Below are 22759 nucleotides of genomic sequence, written 5' to 3'. Positions count from 1 at the left end.
TAGGTGCAGCTTATACTGAAATTTCAGTGCTTAACTATCAGAAAGAGAAGTATGATCACATACATACACCTCCCAGCACAGTCACCACCACATGTAATTCATGTTTTGGCAAAGGAAGGGGGTTGATTATTCTATATCTAATATACCAATAGATAAATTTAAAGTAACAAAACAAACCACCTATAGATATTTATTTTTAAAAAACCACAAAAATTAAACCCTTCTACAATACTGACACATTAGTAAGCATAATCACTTTATCAAAGTTCAGCTTGAACCCAGTTTGTATGTTCATATTTCAACCCTCATACAGAAGTTAATTTATTTCTGAGCAAATCGTAAAGGAATAAATGGGCAAGGACTAAACACCGAGAGAGAAAAAAATAAAGGTAAAAACAATTTTCCTTAAGACATTAATATAACAAAAATTTGGAAAGGAAAAAATAAACTGACCAGAAGACCCATGAGTAAAGTTACTCTTGAAATCACAAGTGGCAGCTTACTTAGCTGAAAATCAACATGGATACTCCCCCTACCTATGCTCTTTTGAATATCCTCATATATCCTTTCAACCCTGAAAATATAGAAAGTGAAGAACACAAATTTTAATCATGCCAATATAACTCTCTCAGAGAACCCCAATTGTTTAACAAAAATTTACCACATCCTTCCTTCACCATCCAATATTTCTGTCAGGATAAGTTTAAGGGTGTAGTAGTATTCCTCAACTGCAAACTTCATATGATCATCTCTTGAAATCCTTTCCCAGAGCTCTTCCTGTGAATATCTATTCTCTACAGCAATATCTTTAGCCAAGAATATCTGCACATAATGTTAACATGGTAAATTTATTTATACTGTAAATTGAATTTCTACACAAATAAAATGAAAAATAATTAAATATGACAAGTAAATACAATGTTCAATAAATCAAATGACCTTGCTAGCAAGAAGAAAAAGAGGCCACTGGACCAGTGGCAGACTCCCTGAATTTTTTGGCATCAGAAGCAACTCCATTTCCCTGAAAAGGCAACGGTATACGATTGTGTGCAAGACAATTCCAATAATATGAGAAAATTGGCAGCACTACAATGAATACAAGGGACAGCAGCAACAACTTCAGAATATTTGACAGCACTTACTGGAAAGTTATATAATCTTCTTCCCTGAGATTTTTAATAATTTCATTCCAATAGGGAGAGAATCGAGCAGCATCAACCTTTTTCTTCTCTTCAACCTTCAGATGCAGAGATCACAATTAACCTGATTATCTTCTCAAGCACGATTTTGTAAAATATAAACCGAGCAAACAACTTAGGAAAGGGAAAATCCACTAGGATTAGACAGTAATGAAGTACAAAGTAGAAAAATGTCAGCTGACAATAGCTTTTGGAACAGCAAGGATTATGATATTCCATATAAGTGAAAAAGTGAGCCAGTTTAAACACATTTTTGCAAACTAATTATTTATAGCCTCATAGCCAAGACTATTAAATGTTCCATAATAAAATTTATTTAGACTACACAAATAGAAGATGTAAAATTAATAGACTGCCTGGAACATCAATGATTATGATATTAGATACGAGTGAAGTGCGCCCATTTTAAACTTAATTTTGAAAATAATAACTCTAAACCACATAATCACTACTATTAACCATTCCATGATTAAATTTAATTGGAGTCCATCAAATAGAATTAGAGAAATTAATTTCGTAAGTGACTTACCTGGCCAGGTGATTGATGGGAACTCCTACAGAGGAAAAAAATCCATTCAGACGCACATTGGAGAAACAGCGAGAAAAGAAAATTGATTAACAATTAAAGAGAGAAATAAACAATGTCCTTCAAAAAAAAAAATTGTGATGAAAATACAATAGACCAAAAAAAAAAGAAGAGAAAAATCCAACCTATCCGGAAGAGGAACATGAAGTTTGTCCATAAAGGCCCCGGGAAACTGATCAAAAAGCCCATGAACAGCTTCTAAAGATCGGATCTGGGAATCAATTCACAAAAGTGAAGCTATAATAATAATCAAAGCATAAATGACAAGGCATGCTTTTGAAAAATTATAAATGCCTTCAATTCACATTGGGCAGCAACACAAAAATTAAGATAAAGCATTTGCACAAAAAAATTAGAAGAAATTAGCTTCAATATGCCTTGATAAAATGATTGACAGAAAAAAAAGCACATGCATACCTCCCCAAGACGATCTCTGGCACCAAGCAAGAATCCCCAAACAGCAGATATAAGGGTGTAAAAGATATGGAGATCTAACAAATAGATCTGTTAAAGAAGAAGGGAAGATAAAAAAAAATTAGTTGAATGCAAGAGACTGAAAGCATTCATCGGAAGACAAAATAGTGGCAACATATACTATAGGAATTATCTGGTCAAGCTGTTGATAGGATTAAGCTAGCTATTATCGAGGAAGTTATAGAATGTTTTAGCTTTATCCTAATTAATTGTTATATATTTATCTGTAGCGTTGCAATGTAACATAAATAATTTAGACCCTGGTTAAAACCCATGTGAACCCATGGGCAAACCAAGAAGAACTAGACCTTGTTTCAAACTAAGCCAAGAAGAGACAAACCCAAGTTTAGATAGGTCCAACATGCATGGAAAGTATCAACTAGTAGCCCAATTGAATGAAAGACTATATAATATAATGGGTATCCAAATTAGATTGACTTAAGTCATTTGAACAATTGGAGCCCAAATAAATTAAAGCCCAATTTTTAACATGGTATCAGAACTAATATTTTCAGAGCTTTAAGAACAATGGTGAAAACAGTGATGACAGGTAGAAGAGTCTCATCAAATCTATCTTTACCATCCGAGTCTACACTTTCTAGATCTTCATCTAATCAAACAAAGATCCCATCCTTCCCAAATGTGCAAAGTGTTAGTGATAGTCACACATTCAGATATCAGTCGATAAGCTTAATGGGAAGAATTATCTCCCTTCGTCTCAATCCATGAAAGCTTATTGTTAGAGGAAGAGAAACAATGGGCTATTTTACAATTACTATAAAAGTGCCTAAAAGAGGATGATGAGCAAATCGACCAACTTCATCTGTTTTTCCCTACGAGCACAAAAATTTGGGATGTTGCTAAAGAAACATACTATGATCTAAGTAATTTAACACAAGTATTTGAGATCAGATCAAAGCTAAGGGAGATCAAGCAAGGTCTAATGTTTGTAACTCAATACTACAACTCCTTAACTAACCTTTGGAAAAAATTAGATTTATTCTGTGAAATAAAGTGGACTAATTCACAATACAATTAATAAAAACACATAAATGCTTTAAAAAAAGATTGCTCGAGTTTTTAGCAGGGTTGAATCAAGAGTAAGATGAAGCTAAAGGCAAAGTTTTAGGAAAGCGCATCTTCCTTCTATTTGGAACGTATTTGTTGAGGTGAGAAGAATGGAAAGCAAAAGGAGAGTCATGACGGTTGACCAGAGAAGCAACAGTTTGGACAAAATTTAGGAATCAACATTATTTGTCTTGGCATCCAAAGGCTCAGAAGGCCAACATTACAATAAGCAAAGAAGTTTAATAAAAGAAGGAAGAGAAAAGAAAAGAAATTGATGTGATTATTATCATGAGTTGAGCCATACTAAAGCTACATGTTGCAAACTTCATGGTTGACCCTGGAATCATCTGTTGCAATAGAAAAGCAAACAAGTGCCAGAACTTTCCCATTTGCATAGAAGCATTTGGATTATTTGAACATGTTTAATCAAACTAGTTCTTGTTCTCTAGAAGATGCTAGTAGTTCATGTTAAAATTGAGTCTAATAGTCCTTAGGTGATAGATTCAAAGGCCTTAGACCACATGAGAGGTAACTCTAGCATGTTTGCCTCCTACAATCCATGTTATGAAGGCTCAAAGCTTAAGATAACCAATATGTCTCTCTTTAATGTGGCTGGAATGAGACACCAAACAAATTCCCTAGGACTGCTATAACTTGCATGATATAGACCACGAAAAATATGAAGGTGAACCACAATGAGAAACATACATGCCCCATTAGCATGCATGAGGGAACAGTCCAATTTTTAAACAAAATTGCCACGACCTTTGTTTTGTCTGTTCCCAATTTGTCTTGTATCTATTGTCTATTAGCAAACTCACTAAAGAACTAGATTGTGTAGCTAAGTTTTCTGCTTGTTCTCGTGAATTTCAGGATCTACTTTCAAGGAGTATGATTGGCAATTACAAAAAAGGAGGGATTGTACTACTTTGACCTGAAGGAAGGAAAAGCCATGGAATCTAAAAGCCAAAACCTGCAGTCTGAATGTAATTTCATCTCTAGTTCTAACAACAATTAGACTATTTTACATCACCATAGGCTAGGCCACCAATTTTCCGTTATTTAAAAAAAATTGTTTTCTATTTTGCTCAATAATAAAAATCTATTGAATTTGCAATGTGAAGTCTGTCAATGTGTATAACATGCACAGGCATCAAACCCACTAAGACCTTATAAAAGCTCTAGACCATTTGCATGGATCCATTGTGATGTTTGGGGACCCTCTAAGGTAGCAACCCCATCTACGATCGTTTATCACTTTTATTGATTGCCACACTAGGTTGTGTTGGGTATAACTTATTTATTCTACATCTGAAACAAATCAGGTTTTCCAAAGTCTTCATAACATGATCATGACACAATTTCAAAAACAAATTGAAGATTTAAGAGCTGATAATGGAAAGGAATACTTTCAAATGGTTTTAGGTACCTATCTATAAAATCATGGCATTATTCACCAAACTTTTTGTGTGGAAACTCCACAGCAGAACAAAACAGCTGAACAGAAGAATAGACATCTTACTAGAGATGTCTAGGACTCTAATGTTAAGTATTATCATGTCACACTATCTTTGGGGAGAAGTTGTCCTAACTTCCACCTATTTGATTAATCGGTTACTCACCTGAGTGCAAAATTTTAGGACTCCAGACTCTATTCTTATACATTGTTTCCTTAGTAAAGTATTTTAATTGCCTTCCTATTAAAACATTTGACTGCACTGTTTTTGTGCATGTCTTACCTCTTAATTAAAGTGAATTGAACCTCAGGGCAGGCAAGTGTATGTTTGTTCTCCTACTTAGAAGAGGTATAAGTGTTTTTGCCCTCTTAATAAGAAGGTTTCTAGTGTTCGGATGTGACCTTTTTTGAGACGCAACCTTATTTTACCAGGACTCCTTAAGGGAGAATTTAGGTGCAGCAGAAGACTCTTTTTAGGATATACCTATGTCCTTGCACATGTCCCAAGTATCCCAAGTCCTAAATCTATGTCTTTATCATATGTCCTAAGTATCTCAAGTCCTAATCATGTTTCTTCTAATACAAATCCCACTATACCTAAATTGGATAAGGGTGGAACACAAGAGGACGGTTGACATGGCTAAATAAATTGTGCTAAAAATTTATTCTAGAAGGGCTAATGCTCAGAGAGATAAACAACTAAATGACTCTCATCTCCAGTCATCTAAACCTGGAGTAGAATCTGAAGTACAACCTTCACAATCATCTCAGCTACATTATCACCAAGTACTATTCTATCTTCCGAAAAACAAGTGATGACAATATTTATCTCCCAATTGCCATTGAGAAAAGGGTCAGAACATGTACATTACATTAATGTTAGAATTTAATAATAATAATAATAACAATAATAATAATTAATTAAGAAAATATATGATTTGAAAAAAATATTTAATTAGGATAAAATCTTTGAAATTAGCATATAATATTTGAGATTAAAATAAAATATTTGATTTAAATATTATTTGAATTCGAAAATTAAATATTGATAGAATAAATAAAGGTGATTGGATTGAGGGTAGAGAAGAGTATTGTTTTTTGGTATTTTTTGGCAACCTTTGGCTAAAAGAGAGGCTATGGCCTTTGGAGAGGAGCTGACAAGCATTATGTTATTTAATATTAATAATATTTGTGTTAGGTCCCTACCACATTATGTGTCCTGTGACAAGTTGTCACCATGTTTCCGTGCTTTTGATATGAATATTTCAAAACTGCTGACACTTAAATCAATACAGAAGGCATCCAGTGATAAGAATTGGAAAGAGGTTGTACTGGAGACGATGAGGGCTTTGGAAAAGAATGTAACATGGGAATTGGTCAGTTTACCAAAGGAAAAACAATTGTCGGTTGCAAATGGGTTTTTACAGTAAAGTTTAAAACTGATGGTTCTATTGATCAATAAAGGCACATCTAGTAGTTAAAGGTTTCACACAAACCTATGGCATAGACTATGAGGAGAACTTCGCTCCAATGGCAAGGTTGAATATAATCAAGGTGTTAATCTCTCATGCAACAAACTTAGACTGGCCCTCACAACAGCTAGATGTGAAGTACATCTTTCTAAATGGTGATCTATCAAAGGAAGTACACATGGACCAGCCTCATTGTTTTGAAGGGAATAAAAACAATCAGGTGTGTAGACTAAGCAAGTGCTTATATAGGCTAAACCAGTCTCCAAAGGCTTGGTTTGAGAAACTCACACCCTCTTGGTAAAATAAAGAAGGTGAAATAAGTGGTTGCAAATGATTTCGAAATAAAAGACCTAGGACAGTTGAGGTATTTCATAGGAATGGATGTGGCCCAAAAGCAAGAACAATATTCATATGCCACAAAGAAAATACATTCCAAATTTGATGCAAAAGACTGGAATGTTAGGGTATAAACCTAGTGATACATAGAGCATAATCAACGGTTTGATAGTATTGACAAAAATGCACCAGTGGAGAGACCAAGAAAGTTAGGTATCAAAGACTTATTGCAAGCTAATCTATTTATCCTATACAAGACTGGACATGACTTTTGTTGCATGTCATAAGTCAACACACGCACAATCCGTAGGAAAGGTACTTGGAGATCATGTTTCGAATACTATGCTACCTTCAGCTGGCTTCTGGTAAAGGTGCGTTTTGGGGAAAGAATTATGATAGAAAAATTGAAGTATTCACAAATGTAGATTAGGTAAGGTTTGTGAGTGATAGGAGGTCTACTTCAGGCAATTGTATGTTTGTGTAAGGTAGTTTTGTGACTTGAAGGAGTAAAAAAATTGCGATAGCTAGAAGCACTGCTGAGACTAAATTTAGAGTTATGGAAAAGGAAATTCGTGATGTAATATGACTTAAGAGACTTCTGATTAAGCTAAAAATTCAGAGTGAGGAGCCTATGAAGCCTATTATTATAATGCAGCAGACATTAGCATAGTGCATGATCTTGTGCATCATGACTAGACTAAACATGCTGAAATACACTAACACTTCATCAAGGATAATATAGAAAAGAAGATTGGGGTAATTATCGACCTTTCTACAAGTCAATAGGACAACTAATATTCTCACAAAAGGACCACCTAGATAAGGGTTTAAACAACTAACTTCCCAGTTTGGAATATTAGATATTTATTCACCAATTTGACAGAGAGTAGGAATTGTTTGGTCAGGTCGTCGGTAGAATTATGCTAGCTATGATTTAGGGAGTTTTAAAATGTTTTTGCTATATCCTGTTCTATTCTTATCTATTAATTTGAAGTTATTCTTTTTGAGGCCTTGCAATGTAACATAAACAATATATAGAAATAAAAACACAAAACTTAATACTGTATGGTTTTTCATATGCACATAACCAAGTAATCAAAAAAACAGTTTGTAATATTCTTGTTCATGTTATTTTCACAAATACATGAATAATTGCAAAATCCTTGTCCTTCAGGTTCTCATAAAAATAGAGAAAAAGATGTATATTATCAATTAAAGGGGAAAAGAATACAAGAAAAGTTATATCACAACAACAGTCCTAGGATAGTCACAGTTAAAAATTGGATGACTTCAGATGAAATCAAACGACTGATCAAATTAAAAAGAATTGCATACATGAACAAGTGAACAACTTCAAGTAAGATTTATCTGTCATTGATCCAACTTAATCAAGCTCATTCCAGCAAAAATCAAATTAATAAAAAATATTTAGCTAACTCTTCCACATATAAACACCCGAATAGAAATGCAGATTTCCCAACTTACACAAATTACTGGAGACCATAAACTAGCAATTGCCAAAGCATTATGGTTATCTGCGAGCACAAAGTGACATTAGATGCAGCTAAAGGTAACTTTTATGGGATGAAAAAAACATACATACAAATGATGGAAAACCAGTAAAATACTTCATAAGTACTAAAAAAATCTTGCACCATTCACCAGTTTTCACAACTAAATTTGTACTTTCAATGAAAGAGTCATCATTCAAAGATTCCACACAGTAGATTAACAGAAGTTTAAAGCATGCTGCTCACTTTTAGATACAAAGTCATGCCACGAATATTCAATAACACCCATATCTACTATAAACTTCGTTGGCTCTGCCAGAGGCTTAATCTGAAAAGACAGACAGAAATATTTAAATAAGAATAAAATTTAAAAAAACAATGCTGTTACCGTTTATGAAACGTAACTAACCAGGAGAAAATAGGCAAATGAAAACTTAGCGCTCAAAACAATAAGCCAAAAGATCATATACCTGCAGCACATTACAATAAAACATGTTTAAACATAATTTATTATATATTATACTCTTGCTTGTCTCGAAGGATGAAATAGTAATAATCAGAACATTAACTTTTTTCACCATAGAAGATGGGGCAATTACATTCAGTGTTTCAAACAGCTGAATGTCTTTACTTTCTTTTTAACTTAAATCATTTATTCTCCAGTTACGATTCTAATGAGATAAAAGGAATCTACCACCAAAGTAATCAGTTGACACCTAATTTCTTGCACACCCATTCATATACACTATCTCTTTCCCTGTTGCACAAATTCAGGACAATGTTTGTCCTTTCTACTATATGTAATTCCCTTAATAATCTCCCCACAGGCTAAGGGCAAGAAACAAATTAATCAAATATGCCACAGCTATACATATGAAGAATAATAGAAAGAATGGAGATCCGAGTTTACTTAGTGAAGTCAGTAGTTCTCTCATACATCCCACGTCCAACATAGTATCGTTCCTTCAATGAAGATAAAATAAAAAATTAACAAATATAGAACTCCAACAGACCAAAATAACAACAAATATGCTAATCCAATAAATCCAAGTACACAGAATATATGGACAGAGGAAAAAAAAAACCTGGCGCATCCAGTTGACAAAGCGAATTAAAGGCCAGCGATCACATTGGTTAGTCAGCTGATGGCAGGCTGGAAACCGCATGAGGAAACTAATAAAAAACTGGAACCCAGCATAGATGATTATAACTATCACGTACAATCTGAAAATAATGGATGTTGCATTTGGTTTGTACTCCTGCATGCCTTTCCTGTATAAGAGCACAGACAACCAGAAGAGGAAAAAGATGTTATTTATTTTTCATGCAAAAATGAATATATGATGCAGATTTTACAGAATGAGAGAACATACAGATAAAGGAAAGTTATGAAAACCGAAGCAGCACCAAACCAAATGAATCGCAGAAAAATTCGAGAAACAGCTAAGCGCCGTGTTGTTGAATAGGCACCAAACATCATGATAACATCCAACACACCTAAAACAAGAAAAGAGAACTTCAGCACTGAAAGAAATTTATTCTGGCAGCACTAATAGAATCGCAACATATTTACAGTTCTATTCAAAAGCAAGAGAACAATACTATTGTAACTAAATACAAGAAGGAACCTACTCTCAAAGAACTTCATCACAACATAAGTAGGACCAAGACTCAAAAGTTGGCGTATGGTCTTTGATTTAAGATTTCCATTAAAAGCAATGATAGTTAGTCCCTGCCAAAGAACAAGGTTTAATGTATCAGAATAATATACAATAATTATGGTTACTACTTGCAAACAGAAAAAGATATTTACAACCCAATACAGAATCAAAGATAATAGAACTAATGTGGTATAAGGTATCTACAGTCAAACATAAATACAAATAGAAAAGTACAGCAGAAAATAAGCAGTGTAAAAAAATTAAAATCAAGGAATTCAGGGGATTTCTTTCTTCTTTTGTTCATCCTGGGATGTGGAGAGTTTGGGAACCACATGCATAGACAACAATGTTAAATGAGCAATTGAGACAGACTGCATACCTGAAACATCATAATCAGAAATATCCACAGACGATGGAAACTATGATAAAGATGAAGAAATGATCGATGCTCCACAAACGAAGTTTTCCCCCGGCGTCCACCTCCTCCAGAGTTTAGCATATTCTGTAGGATAAACAGAAATGAAAAGTATAGAAAAGCAGTTGAAAACACTTCAAAGGTGAAAAGTACCTTAAAGATCTTTAACTGAGCATAACAATGATCTCAAAATGATTACATATTAACTATACGTATATTAAACTCGGTTGATCAGACTTGTTAATTTATGACAACTGAACATAAAGCTGTCTTTCAATACTAAATGCATAGAAACTATTTGCAATGCATTACTCTACATATATGATAAAGACCAGAAATTTACTTGATTAAATGATACAATTTTTTTTGCAAGAGCAAACCATCCTATTAATGGAAAAAGGAATAGCAGCTGAAGGTAATTGGATAGCTCTTCTACACCAGCATAAATCATCCTAGGGCACAAAAACATATCTACTTTTCATCCCCGTATCTGTGCTAAATCATCATCACTACCAAAAACTTTCAAGAGCAATGCATATAAAGCACACATCCAACAACTGTAAAATGCAAGACCAAAAACAAAATAACCAAATTAAAACAATTAAACACAGATACATAGTAGTTAAAAAGTTCAGACCTTCTTTGGTTTTGGTCGTTGAAAAAAAGAAGTTTCGTGCCATGGCCAACCAAGTTCAAAACAATGAAGTGACCTGGACAAAAAAATTCAGCAGTTAAGATAGTACAAACTTTTATGTAACAAATAAAATGTCACATATCTTACCAAAAATACTCATTGAAGTCATCATAATTTCTCCAGGCAGAATGAGGAGCTCGGCCATTATCATTATTTGCAGCTTCCTGTAATTTTTTTTTTCCAGAAAAGTCAAACATGTTTCAAATTTAGTTGTGACAAATTAAGTTGAGAAAAAAATGCATAAGTTTTTCAATTATAGTTGTATATGCAAGAATCATCATCATGCACATGAAAGAATGAGTAAAATTTACAGACAGAACTTCTAGATGAGTCAATCCTTCAATCAATAAGTGATCACATAATAACAGAACAACTTCCTGCCCAGAAAAATACACACCAAAGGACAACCAACAGTCTCTCACACACGTCAACACACCCTTTCATGCACCTTCACACCCTTCCAGAAGTGGCTGTATCCATCATGAAACAGCAACCACAGCTGAGCCTGTTTTGCCTTAGAAACTTCTTATCCATCAATTCATACCAATGGCAACCCAGCACATCATCAAATGCCACCTATAGCCACCAGTACCAATTGATTCCTTCTTGCTACACAGTGATTACAGCTTCAACCACCCATACACAAATTATGTCAATAAGTCCACCTACATCAACTCCATTGTCAACCAACACCCAGATGAGCCACAAAATCTCCTGATTGCTCTTTCCAAGTCAATATATGCACATTCCATGACACCACTAGCTCAAACAAGTTAATTGCTCATCAATATATTAGTGTCTACTATTCATCATTTACTCCATCATTAGACATTAAATGCACCACCTGTGTTTATGGGACAAGCATCTCTAAGGTTATACAGAAGTGTGTTGTCACTCTTACAGTGGTTCTAGAGGCATTTGACATACCAAAAGGCATAAATAAATACTCATAGAACCTATATGAGGGTCTCAATGTGGTTTTCACTTTTCACTAGTTTCTCAAATTGAGCTTGAACCATTAAGGAAGTCTACCTCAGAGAATGCCTGATAACCAGCCAAGTCATCCTACATATCCTTCCAACTTATGATGAGGAGAAGCTAAAATCTATTAGGATCTCAACCTAAATGCTTTGATTGTCACAAAAATGTATCCGAATTGTAATTTGGAAGAACCAGCAAACATATTTTTTTCTTTGATAGGAGGGAACAGAACAGTATTTCATCACTAAACTGAGCAAATGACAAATAAATGCCATACTTATTTGTCAAATTCAACCCCAAACCCTTAGAAACAAAGGAGAGAAAAATAAGAACCAAACAGATATATGTGACTTGAAGACAACCCAGACCACTTCTAAACCAGGAAATGCAGATAATTAACAAAAATTGTATTGAAAATTTTTTAGTCAAGAAAGTAAACATAAAAAATATAAAAAAATAATATTATTCACCATATTCATAATCATTCAATTTGGTTTGTGGAGTTAATGCACAGATATATTGCTGTTAATATTAAGCAATAAGCACACCATCATGATAACTAAACACGTACCGCAGCAACCACCTCATACAGAGGAGTGATAACATGAGCAAGGAAAGAAACACCTTCACCTCCCTTACTGCAACTATTAGCTGGCTGTGCAATCTGCTGCTTTAAAATTTCATTCATTTCCCTTGCCATCTGTGCATCAAGTTTAATTTAGAAAACAGCAGAAACAAAGAAAGCAGGACCAGTTTATACATATGAATATACAAAAAGGACCAACCAAGTTGGGCATGCAAGTAAACTGAAAAATGGTTTAGGTTTGATTTACATGATGAAATATGTAGCACAAACATTCCGGAAGAAATCTAATGTTGGCAGCTTCTCCCCATATTAAGAAGTACAAAGAAACAAAAAGTATCTTCTCTTCCTTGCTAACGGCATCCAAACTGCACAAGACAATCAGCACTCCACAATTATTATATGCCACTAAATTTATACACATTTGCTGAACAACCATTTAAAAAAAAAAAAAACAGAGAGCATTAACAAATACATACCTGATCCAAACAGGTTGAATGCACAAGTAGCTACACCATTTAATGTAATTGTCAAGAGACTTCAGGAAAACCTCCCGCACAGCATCCTCATCCAATTTCTAGAAAAAAAAAAACAAAGCAATATTATTACTGAATTCAAGGTTTTTTTTTTTCTTTTGTAAGAAACATGATACTAATTTATTTATAGCAAAAATATTGGAAAAGATAGCAAACCAGCAATTAACCTCAAAATTTCTAAAAAAACACAAGCAGAAATATTAAAAAACACAGCACTTAAACTAAAATAACGTTCCAACCTCTACAGATAAAGCAAAATAGTTATTTTCAAATTGTTAAGAACAAAAAGCCTACAAGAAGCTAAGGGCCTGTTTTGTTATGATCCAAAAATCATTTTCAAAACTTAGAAATACAAACAAAAACTCTGAGGTGTCTTTTGACATTTAAATATCTCAAAACACATTCTATAAAAGGGATAAGTACTTTAATCCCCCAAAGATTTGGCCAAATCTAGATAAATCGCCTCTGGACATTTATTAAATTTTACTAATTATAGAATTTTGTGGTCATTTACTCTTGCACCCTATTTAAGCATAAAACTAAAGTAAATGGCCTAAAATGCCTTTTCCTTTCAATCATCCAGAAGAAATACCAGAAAATCCATTCATATTCCAAAGTGCTAACTCCTAACCAAGTGTTGGATAAAGTATCAAAATATAAAAGTCACCTTTGCTTTAAGTTCTAATATTATGCAACTATCAATTGGCCTAAAACTTGGTGATACTTTGCAGTAGCTAGTAAGCAAGAATTTTATTAAAGGAAAATGAAGATGAAAGGAAAAAATAGAAAAGTAAAGGCTATCGACTAAAAGAGGGTCAAGCTGTTTAACACTAAACCAAAAATAATATTATTTCAAACTAAGACCTTCAAGAGAACCTGATCCAGGTAACAAAAAGCTTCCATGTTTAATGAATGGAGAAAATTATGCCGTTGAACACTTTGTTCCCATCATTTCACATAAGTTCATATATTATCAGCATAACAATAAAAATATTTAAAAAAAAAATTTAACCATCTACAAATGCAAATAGATATATAAGTCTAACTTTTATTCTAAGTAGTACAATTAGCATCTATTTACAAAGTCTCATGCTAGCTGGCACACGTCATACAATTAACATGCTCAAGAAAAAGTTCCTCCAGTTTCTCAGCATAAACTGCTCCAATACTAATATCATTCTATCATGTGATGTAGCAGTAGCATAAAAGCAAGGGCCAGATTAAATACCGAGAAACACTATGGTATCAAATAACTACGAGTTGTAAACTCCTAGAATTGTTCACTGCAGAATGATGACTTTGCACAGGGCAATGAATGACAAAAAAATAACCTAGTAAGGCAGCAAAATTTAAATGAGGCCACATTTGGCACCAGGTAGTTGTGTAAGTGCTCCAAAAATAAATTCTCAGAAAGAAAAAAGCAGGGGTCAGAAACTTGAGAGAAAGAAATAATGAAAAAGAAAGTTGGAAATGCCTCCACTTCATAAGTAATAAAGTTTCAGGGGAACATAAAGTATAGCATCCAAACACAAATCCACAATAAAGCAATTTTATACGAAGATGTTTATAACTTACTGGTTCAGTTTCATCAGGAATACTAAGTTGTGATTGCCCATTTGAAAGAAGGAGAACTACATGTTCACGCTGGTTGGCAACATTGTCTTTCTGGAAACAATCAAGCCGTTTGAGTTAAACAAAAGAATCTATCAAGACTTACGACTTCATAAGCATCAATATCTTGTAATGAACCTACAAAAACAGCTTTGCAAGGCAGCTGACTCTGAGCAAACCGTAGAGTACAAAAGCCTGGGCTGAATTTTTTATTTGAATCAATTGCATATGTTTCTTTTCATAGAAATTAATCAAACACCAAATTCACAAACACAAAGAATAATAATAATACAAATCACAGAATTAGAAAAAAAAATAACAGGAAACTAGTCAAGCAAAGATAGGATGGGTCAGAGGGCAGTGTTTCAGCTTCTTTTTCCCCACCCCTCAAGAATTGAAGCAACCTCACAAAATGGGGTTGAACACTCTTCACTTTCATCTCCAACCACTCATAAATCTCCTAAACCCATCTCTTTTCCGTTCTGATTCTCTACAATTCCAACCAACCCCCCCCCCCCCCCCCCCCCCCCTCAATTTAGTCATAATAGAACGTTAGACAATTTGAAGTTAGGGACAGACTGGCATCATAGATTGCTCAAAGCACCTAAATTTGAATCTAAGACAAAACCATGACCAATGAATCAGGTAAACGTCCAGTATGATAGTTCCTTCAAAAGATGAATATAAAGTGTCCTTTTCTTATCCCAAAGATTTTTGAACGAAAAGAAAAAGTTAACAGTAACTTAAAATTTCTGAACTTCTTAAAACAAAGAAACTCACAAGCCATGCCATCAAGAGAATGTTACCTGAAATCCAAAAACATAGTGAAGAAAATCAAGCATATCAGGATTCCTTGTAGGAGGAATGCTAAATTCTTCAGGCAATCTGGGCAATCCTGTGAAGTATTTCAAAGCTGAGACTGCAGCTCGAACCTGACCAAAAACTTTGCAATGTGAAGAACTGCAGAATAACAAAATAGGACCCTGATGACTAAAAAAGAAACAAAATGACCTCAGCGAAAGACAAGATGGCATTTGCCCCAGTAGGAGCATCCAGAGGGATTATGTTATAAGCAATTAGATCTTTAGTCATTGCTGCATCAGATTCCATCATTTGTTTAACCTGTTCAAAATACAAACAAACAAATTATACAAGTAAAAGCTGGCAACATATAAGTATATGATAAAATTAGCATATACCGTCTCATAGCATATGTTACAGCAACCTGTATCTAAGCAAAAATAATAATGAATCAGGTCAAAGAATTGGTCTCTCTTAGAAAACCTCTTACGCTTGATTACTGGTGCATCTTACATTTGGGTGAGATTCTCAATGACCCTTAACATTTATTTCTCCATTCTACTATTTCTTGATCACTTTATTAGTTTACAGTACAATATCCCCAGGTTTCATGCTTTGAATTCAAGTGCATGAGCAGCCCTTACAAGAAAGATATATAAATCATCAGATTCATCACTTGATAAAATTCTGAACTTTCAATTGACAGGTGCTGAAATCTACAACCTGCAAGACCCTAAGACACTTACACCTATGACAAATTTAAGTATGCCCACAAAGAGCAAAACTGTGCATGCCTGACAAAGCAAAGTGCATTTATAGAATAAATATCAGCAAAAAAAAGAACTACAGTAAATTATACATTTATTATGCCTGAAAAAAGTCCTCAAACTTTACTTTGTGCTAACCATGTTTAAATTTGGGGATTACTTCCAAACCCACAACCTTTATGGTTAGGAAACTTTGTGATATATTATTTCAAGTACTTTAGCTCCAACGATTCAAATGATGTGCAAAACTAGCTCCAACCTTTAATAGGCAGTTATTCAACTGCAGTAACCATTGTTAAAATTTTTGTTAAAATCATAACATGTTTTGAATTAATAAAAACCATTAACATGAAACCTTTAGGATTTCTGCATATGCACTCCAAACTTCCACCATCAACTACCAATGTTAAAGCTAATTTGACAGCTCCAAAATATAAGTATGTCCCAAAGGAAATGCAAAAGCTTGCAATTTGTAACTCATAAGGCCATAGGAAAAACAGACTTTAAAAGACTATGCATTCAACCTCTGCAGGAATTTCCTGAGTCAGCTGCCCTAGAACCATCCCTAAAACTTTGAGAGTTGCAAACACTCTTTTCCTCTTCACTGTTTTCCGCTCCAACCTAGAAAACCACAATGAATATTAATAACAAAACAAAACTCATGAAATATTTTGAAATACTTACATCAAAGAACAATATCTTATGCAATAGATGTGACAGTCAAAATTTTCCAAATGCCAGTGGTACAAATTCAAGGAATGCAAAGTTTATTAAAAGCTTAACTCAAATACACAATATAATCAAATGATAAACACATGTAATGAATAGAGAGGGAGTGATCGAGCAAAGATGCCAATACAGTACAAGAAAAATAAGGATAGCAATGTCTAAAGGAAAGTTAAATTCTCCCTAGGTTCTTTCCCTTTTGTCTTCCCCAGCATTTTTACAGTCATTAATTATCCAAAAGAACAAAATGGACTAATGTAACTCAAAGGATCAATATCCTCTATCCCCTATTAAAGATACTCACTCGCCAAGATTTCCAGTGAAAGCTCCTGACTCTCTCAGCTCCATTTCTTCTCGACATAGCTGGTCTACATTGTTCTTTTCTCTATATAGCTTGTAGAACTCCGCTAAACGAGCAAAATCCTGGCTTCTATCTATGGTTCCTCCATCTTTTTTTGCCAGCTTTTGCTGAATATTTTATCAAAGAGACACAGAATCATGTTAGTAAAACCCACAGTTAGCAGAACACATATAACCTAATATACCTGACTCAGAGAAGAAAATATAGGAACTTGAGAGGGGAGACTTTGAAGACGATTTCACCTTTTAGATTTTTTCAGAGATTTTTTTTATAAGCATTAAAAACATTATTAAAGAAAGATTAAAATTACAAAAAAGTGAACCAGGACTGGACTGCACAAACTTGTATTTCATAAAAAATTTTGAAACAACAGCATTAATTGCTTTGTATAAGGAAAGAGGAAGTCCCCATTAATTGATTTGTAACTGAAACCCACAAAAAGTAGAAGCATTAACTCTCTCCCATGTACACTCCACAACCTCAACGTCAGCTTCCTCGAAATTCTTTCACTCCAAATAACCCAATGGCACTGCTATACAGAGTCTCCAGAAGACAACAGCTTTCACACCTCCTCCAAATGCACAATTTTCTTATAAGAAACTATAAACTAGTATTTTATATGTAGCACTTTTGACTTGCAACCATAACAATATCACTCAGCCATATAAAAATATTATCAAGCAATAATTTGCTCACTGATAGAGCCAGCAATTATCGTCTTACCAAATTTTGCCATACTCAACATTTACCAAAATATACCTTGATGACAGAATTTAAACCAGTCTTGAATTGCAAAACACCTCTTCCTTCACTGTTCGGATCCAGATTTTGGGCAAGTGAATAAGCATGTTCACACACTGCAGGTGAACAACATAATTTCAGCAGCTCTAGACAAATGGGAAAAGACCTTTTTTATGCAAATAGAAAATCTTTATTAAATCAGAACATTTTACTGCAGCCCAGCAACAGGAGAATAATATAAAGACAAAAACAAAAGAGTAGTGACATTGCTCAAATCCCCGTTATTCATGCAATACAATAACCTCCTTATCCAAATTCATAAAATTATGAGTTTGCCTTTGACTACCAAACTTGAGCTGAATAAGTGCATTTTCCAAGGTATTATTATTGAAAGAGCAAAGTATATAACCAATTTAACCCCTTACAGTTGTGGCAGTAAGACTTGCACAAGTAATCATTGACAAGATGAAAACTTAATGACAAAATAATATGCCAAGTGCTTAGAATAATGATTTAGTAGCAGCAACAATAATGGCATAGCATGAGAACCAATTATGGCAAATATCAAATCTGAAAGTTCTTACATGACCAAGAATGATAAAAAATAAGAAGAAGAAGAAGTAGAAGAATAAGCTCTAAAGAAGATGGTATTCCACATATTTGCAAAGCATTTTTTCTCCTTTGTTTCTGGGAGAAGAAAAACATAACAATTTTTAAATGAAAAGGAATTTACAAGGAAAGTGAACAAAGCAGTCCACCACATAGGACATAAACAAGAAGAAAGAGCAGAAATTGTTCTGCCTTAAACAAAACTGATTCCAAATCCTATATATAAAGATAACTTTATCCACCCTTCTTAAAAGATCAATAAGTTTCAAGCACCCCAGCCATTTTTTAAAACTAATAAATACTGCCTTCAGGTTTTGATATTTATGAGAATTTCTAATAATTCTAGGGAATATTTAATAGATTTCAAAATCATCGGAGCACTTGATACTTATCAATTGGTTAGGAGGTGGATGAAATTAACCCAATGAACAAAGATAAAATTTTATTTTATAAACCAAAGGAGAGAAGCAAAGAAGCTAATTTATCCTACAAGAAATCAGCTCTATCATCACCAGCATCTTCAAATATTCATTAATTCTGCTCAAGGCAAATTATTCAAAAAATGAACAGCCCAATGTATGGCATTCCATGAAGCCTAAGCTTTGTTACCCACACAAAAACATAATGGTCCTAATAAACAAAAACACACATTAGCCCAAAACAAAATCAACATATTTTAGCCAACTAGGAAAATTACATTCTCAAACCACAAATTTTCAATTTAGAGCCCATGGGCTCCACATGTTTATTACATTACAACAGAGCTTATTAGTAGTATTTCAGGGTTAATTAAACAGATAATAGAGTAACTCACTTAGAAAATGAACAATTCATAGTTGTAAGTAATAAATTCAATATAACACACTTGTTAAACAATCAAATAACTTTTTTCCTCAGCCCAAGCAGGAAAAAAAATTATGAAAACAAAGAAGGGCAGTAGGGAAAAAAGAAAATCTAGTAGCCATATGCCTAGCACAGAGTCAAATTTAGATTCAGAAAATTTCTTTAATTTAAATTGTACGAATGATTTCTTATAGGGAGTTTACCTGGAGCATTAACTAGTTCTTCTAGGTCAGATCCATGCTAAGGAAACTCCCATGAAACAACATTTTAATCATGAACATAGCTACATCATATGTGCATTCATTTTCCCTTTCATCTATCATAACTATACAATGGTTGATATTTTTAAAATGAATCACATGGAATAGACATTCATTTGACTGACGTAAATTTACGAGTTATTGTCCCATTCCCACTCCTAACTAAGACTGTTGCTGGGTCAACCTATAAAATTAAAAGTAGTCATCAACTCTATAGTATGAAAACAACTTATAAACACATACAAATTCTAGAAATATTGGCATCATCATCTTGGATTTCATCTGCAGCTCTTAAAATTGCATCTATATCCCTATTGTTTGCAAGTGAAGAAGGAACGTTCCCAGCAATGCCACCAGCTGGCCAACGAAGGGAATCTATCCCAGTTCTTTCTCGCATCAATGCCGCCCGTACTAAACGCTCCCATCGATCCTCTACTCGAGACATCTCCTACACATCATAAACAAAACAAACTTTAATTAAAGGAATATTTAAAAATATATGAAAATTGTTAAAATCATAAATTATGCAGTCTTGTCTAAACGCATACAAAATCAAACACCTCCAACACAACATAAATGCAAATAAACTTTAGCAGAAAAAAGATGAGGAAAAAATTGAACAGAAATTCAGCTGCATTCCATTACCAAGAAAATAAAACTGAAAAAGCATAAAATAGTGAATTACACAGTCTTTAAAACCCTACAAAATGAAAATCATAAGCTGCTACAGCTAGACATCACTAGTTAATTTCCATACAATAATTGAAACGGAGACAAGTTCATTATGAGAAGAAAAAAATTCAACAAAATTCAAGTAAATGAGAAAAGATTTAAAAATGAAGAAAAAAATTAATCTAAAACCCTAGAAAATCAAATAAAAGTAAAACGAAAAGTAAGAGATCGTAAATCTCTCTGTTTCTCCGAATCAAAATTCCATTCTATTACATTTCGCTTCCGCGAGTTTCTCATAGGCCAAGCAGATTCAAATCGAGCAAAACAATAACAAGAAAACAAGATATAAAAACATCAACGAACAAACAAACCAGCGATAACCGGCAATGAAAACCGGTACGCTTACGTTAAGTTACGCCAACGCAAAGAGCCGAATTCAGAGGCTGAGTTGAAAACGAGTGGACACGGTCATGAAGAAAAGTGGCTCGCTTCGTTTGGATTTGAGAGTGTTTTTGTTTCAAAAATTGGAAAAGCAGAGAGGAAAGCGAAAAGATGAAGAAAAAGTTGCAGGAATCTAGTCAAGGAAGATGAAACCGGGAATACGGGTTACAGCGGGTCGTACTCGGGGATGTTAAGATTTGATTGGTATGACGCTGGAAATAATGTCCACGGGACAAGCCGGTGACTTTATCGCCCATGCTGCGATTTTGTATTAATGCTTTACTTTCTTCCTAACTAAGATTTAGGCATGGAACAGATTACATTTTCCCACCCACGGTTTACAAAACGAACCATTTTCACCTATAGTTTACATAACTAACGTGTTCTCACTTGACAACGAAAACTGTTAAAAAACACTCATGTAAAGGCAAAATAGTTTCCACCCGTTAATTTTATATAAATTAGAAAAAGGTCGAAAGACTTGTTCCCAATCAAGATTAGGTGTAATTTTAAACTCATATCCTTTAATTTTTAAAAACTCAAAATCTCATTTATAGATAAAGTTTTATTAAATTTCTCAACTAAAATTAAGAACAAAATCGTTATTTAATAAAAATTTAAAAATCTAAAGTTTTATCATATTTTTTCTCCTCAATTTAAAAATTTAACAATTTTTCGTTACTCAAAGTTAAAAAAGTGGTCATTTCACAACCCAAACCTAAGGTTTTTTCCTCTTCTCCTCTTTAGTCACCATCTCCAACCACCGATGATTTCCTCTTCTTTCTCCGTTGTCAATGAACCAACGAATCAAGATGTCAATGATCGACGAACGATGGCAAAGATCAAAGACGAATCTTTGTCTACCTTGAATTGGTATTGATGACGAAATTCAACTTCAAACAAAGCCTCAATTGTTTGATTCGTCCCCTCTCAAAGCAGAGTCAAGTGCCAGTTATAGTTATTTAACACAAAAAAAATAGTTAAATCAATTTTGTTTAAATACCAAGGTTTTAAAAACCGGACCGGACCGGTCGGTCGAACCGGTTGGTCCTTGAACCGACACTGTAGGTGGGTTATGTGGAAGGCAAAACCGTTTTGGAATAGAAATCGGATTGGACCACGGTTGAACCGCCGGTTCTCCGCTGAACCGAGGTCCAAACCGATCCATGCAGTTATTGGTTCAACTTGCATATAAAATAAAACAGTGTTTTTCTTTTGTTTCTCTTCCTTGCAGTGCACGCACGTAGACGCAGTCCTCAACTGCTGCAGCCGGCAAATTTCTCCGACGAATTTCCTATTCCTTGTCGAAGACGGTTTGAATACGGCTGCCGACGACCACATTGCCGTCGAGTGGTGTCGGTTTGCAGGCTTACAAGGCAGCAGTTTCACAGCGACTTTCCAAGCTCAGACGTTGGCTGACGACGGCGATTTCCGTTGCTGTTGTGACCGGTGACTTCTCAGGCAACGACGAGAAGCTAGTGTTTTGTAAGTCCTTGACATTCTGTTTGATCTCTTCGACATTTCTTTCAGCAGCAGTAACCTTACGTTGGACTTCGTCTCTTGTATTCTTCAGCTTATCGGCTTGTTGTTCCAGATTTTTGAAATTGGTATTATGGTTGTACAAATACTTGAATTGATGCCAAAATCGGAGCAGCCAACCACTTGCCAACTTCAAGGACAGGACTCAACACACCCCCGATACTCCCGGCAACATCAACCATTTTTTTTTTTAAAACTTTTTTCAAGTTTGAAAAACAGAAGAGAAATGAAGCAAATGAAAATAACTAAAACACAGACAATAATAGGACAACTAAGGTGCAAAATCAAATAGATTAAGGGAAATAGGTGAAATAAAGAAGATTTGAGGGTAAACAAGAAACGAAGGGAAGTTGTTTCAGAGAAGTTTGTGAGTGAAATTATTTTTGAGTGGTTTCTGAATGATTGAGAGAGAACAG

The 22759-nt window shown here is 34.2% G+C and overlaps 1 protein-coding gene across 1 annotated transcript in view; it reads right to left on the bottom strand.

Annotated features, from left to right (window-relative positions):
* Window positions 1-21077, bottom strand: part of LOC123209641 (callose synthase 9) — a 34008-nt gene extending 12931 nt beyond the window's left edge. Inside the window, exons 1-28 of the mRNA XM_044627766.1 lie at window positions 20770-21077; window positions 19935-20139; window positions 17998-18095; window positions 17182-17345; window positions 16676-16772; window positions 15595-15705; window positions 15390-15515; window positions 14548-14637; window positions 12916-13013; window positions 12687-12804; window positions 12425-12553; window positions 10960-11036; window positions 10816-10888; window positions 10143-10265; window positions 9735-9834; window positions 9476-9599; window positions 9188-9374; window positions 9013-9065; window positions 8512-8572; window positions 8349-8430; window positions 8077-8126; window positions 2203-2289; window positions 1911-1996; window positions 1729-1753; window positions 1143-1237; window positions 940-1021; window positions 662-822; window positions 454-574 (exon numbers count right to left, since the gene is read on the bottom strand). Of these exons, the coding sequence (XP_044483701.1) occupies window positions 454-574; window positions 662-822; window positions 940-1021; window positions 1143-1237; window positions 1729-1753; window positions 1911-1996; window positions 2203-2289; window positions 8077-8126; window positions 8349-8430; window positions 8512-8572; window positions 9013-9065; window positions 9188-9374; window positions 9476-9599; window positions 9735-9834; window positions 10143-10265; window positions 10816-10888; window positions 10960-11036; window positions 12425-12553; window positions 12687-12804; window positions 12916-13013; window positions 14548-14637; window positions 15390-15515; window positions 15595-15705; window positions 16676-16772; window positions 17182-17345; window positions 17998-18095; window positions 19935-20136 (2820 nt within the window). The 5' untranslated portion in view covers window positions 20137-20139; window positions 20770-21077. The remainder of the gene's footprint in view (window positions 1-453; window positions 575-661; window positions 823-939; window positions 1022-1142; window positions 1238-1728; window positions 1754-1910; window positions 1997-2202; window positions 2290-8076; window positions 8127-8348; window positions 8431-8511; window positions 8573-9012; window positions 9066-9187; window positions 9375-9475; window positions 9600-9734; window positions 9835-10142; window positions 10266-10815; window positions 10889-10959; window positions 11037-12424; window positions 12554-12686; window positions 12805-12915; window positions 13014-14547; window positions 14638-15389; window positions 15516-15594; window positions 15706-16675; window positions 16773-17181; window positions 17346-17997; window positions 18096-19934; window positions 20140-20769) is intronic.
* Between the last annotated feature and the right edge of the window lie 1682 nt (window positions 21078-22759).

This window comes from Mangifera indica, chromosome 2 (assembly GCF_011075055.1).
Source record: "Mangifera indica cultivar Alphonso chromosome 2, CATAS_Mindica_2.1, whole genome shotgun sequence".
NCBI lineage: Eukaryota > Viridiplantae > Streptophyta > Magnoliopsida > Sapindales > Anacardiaceae > Mangifera > Mangifera indica.
This window is presented reverse-complemented; position numbering and strand designations above follow the sequence as displayed.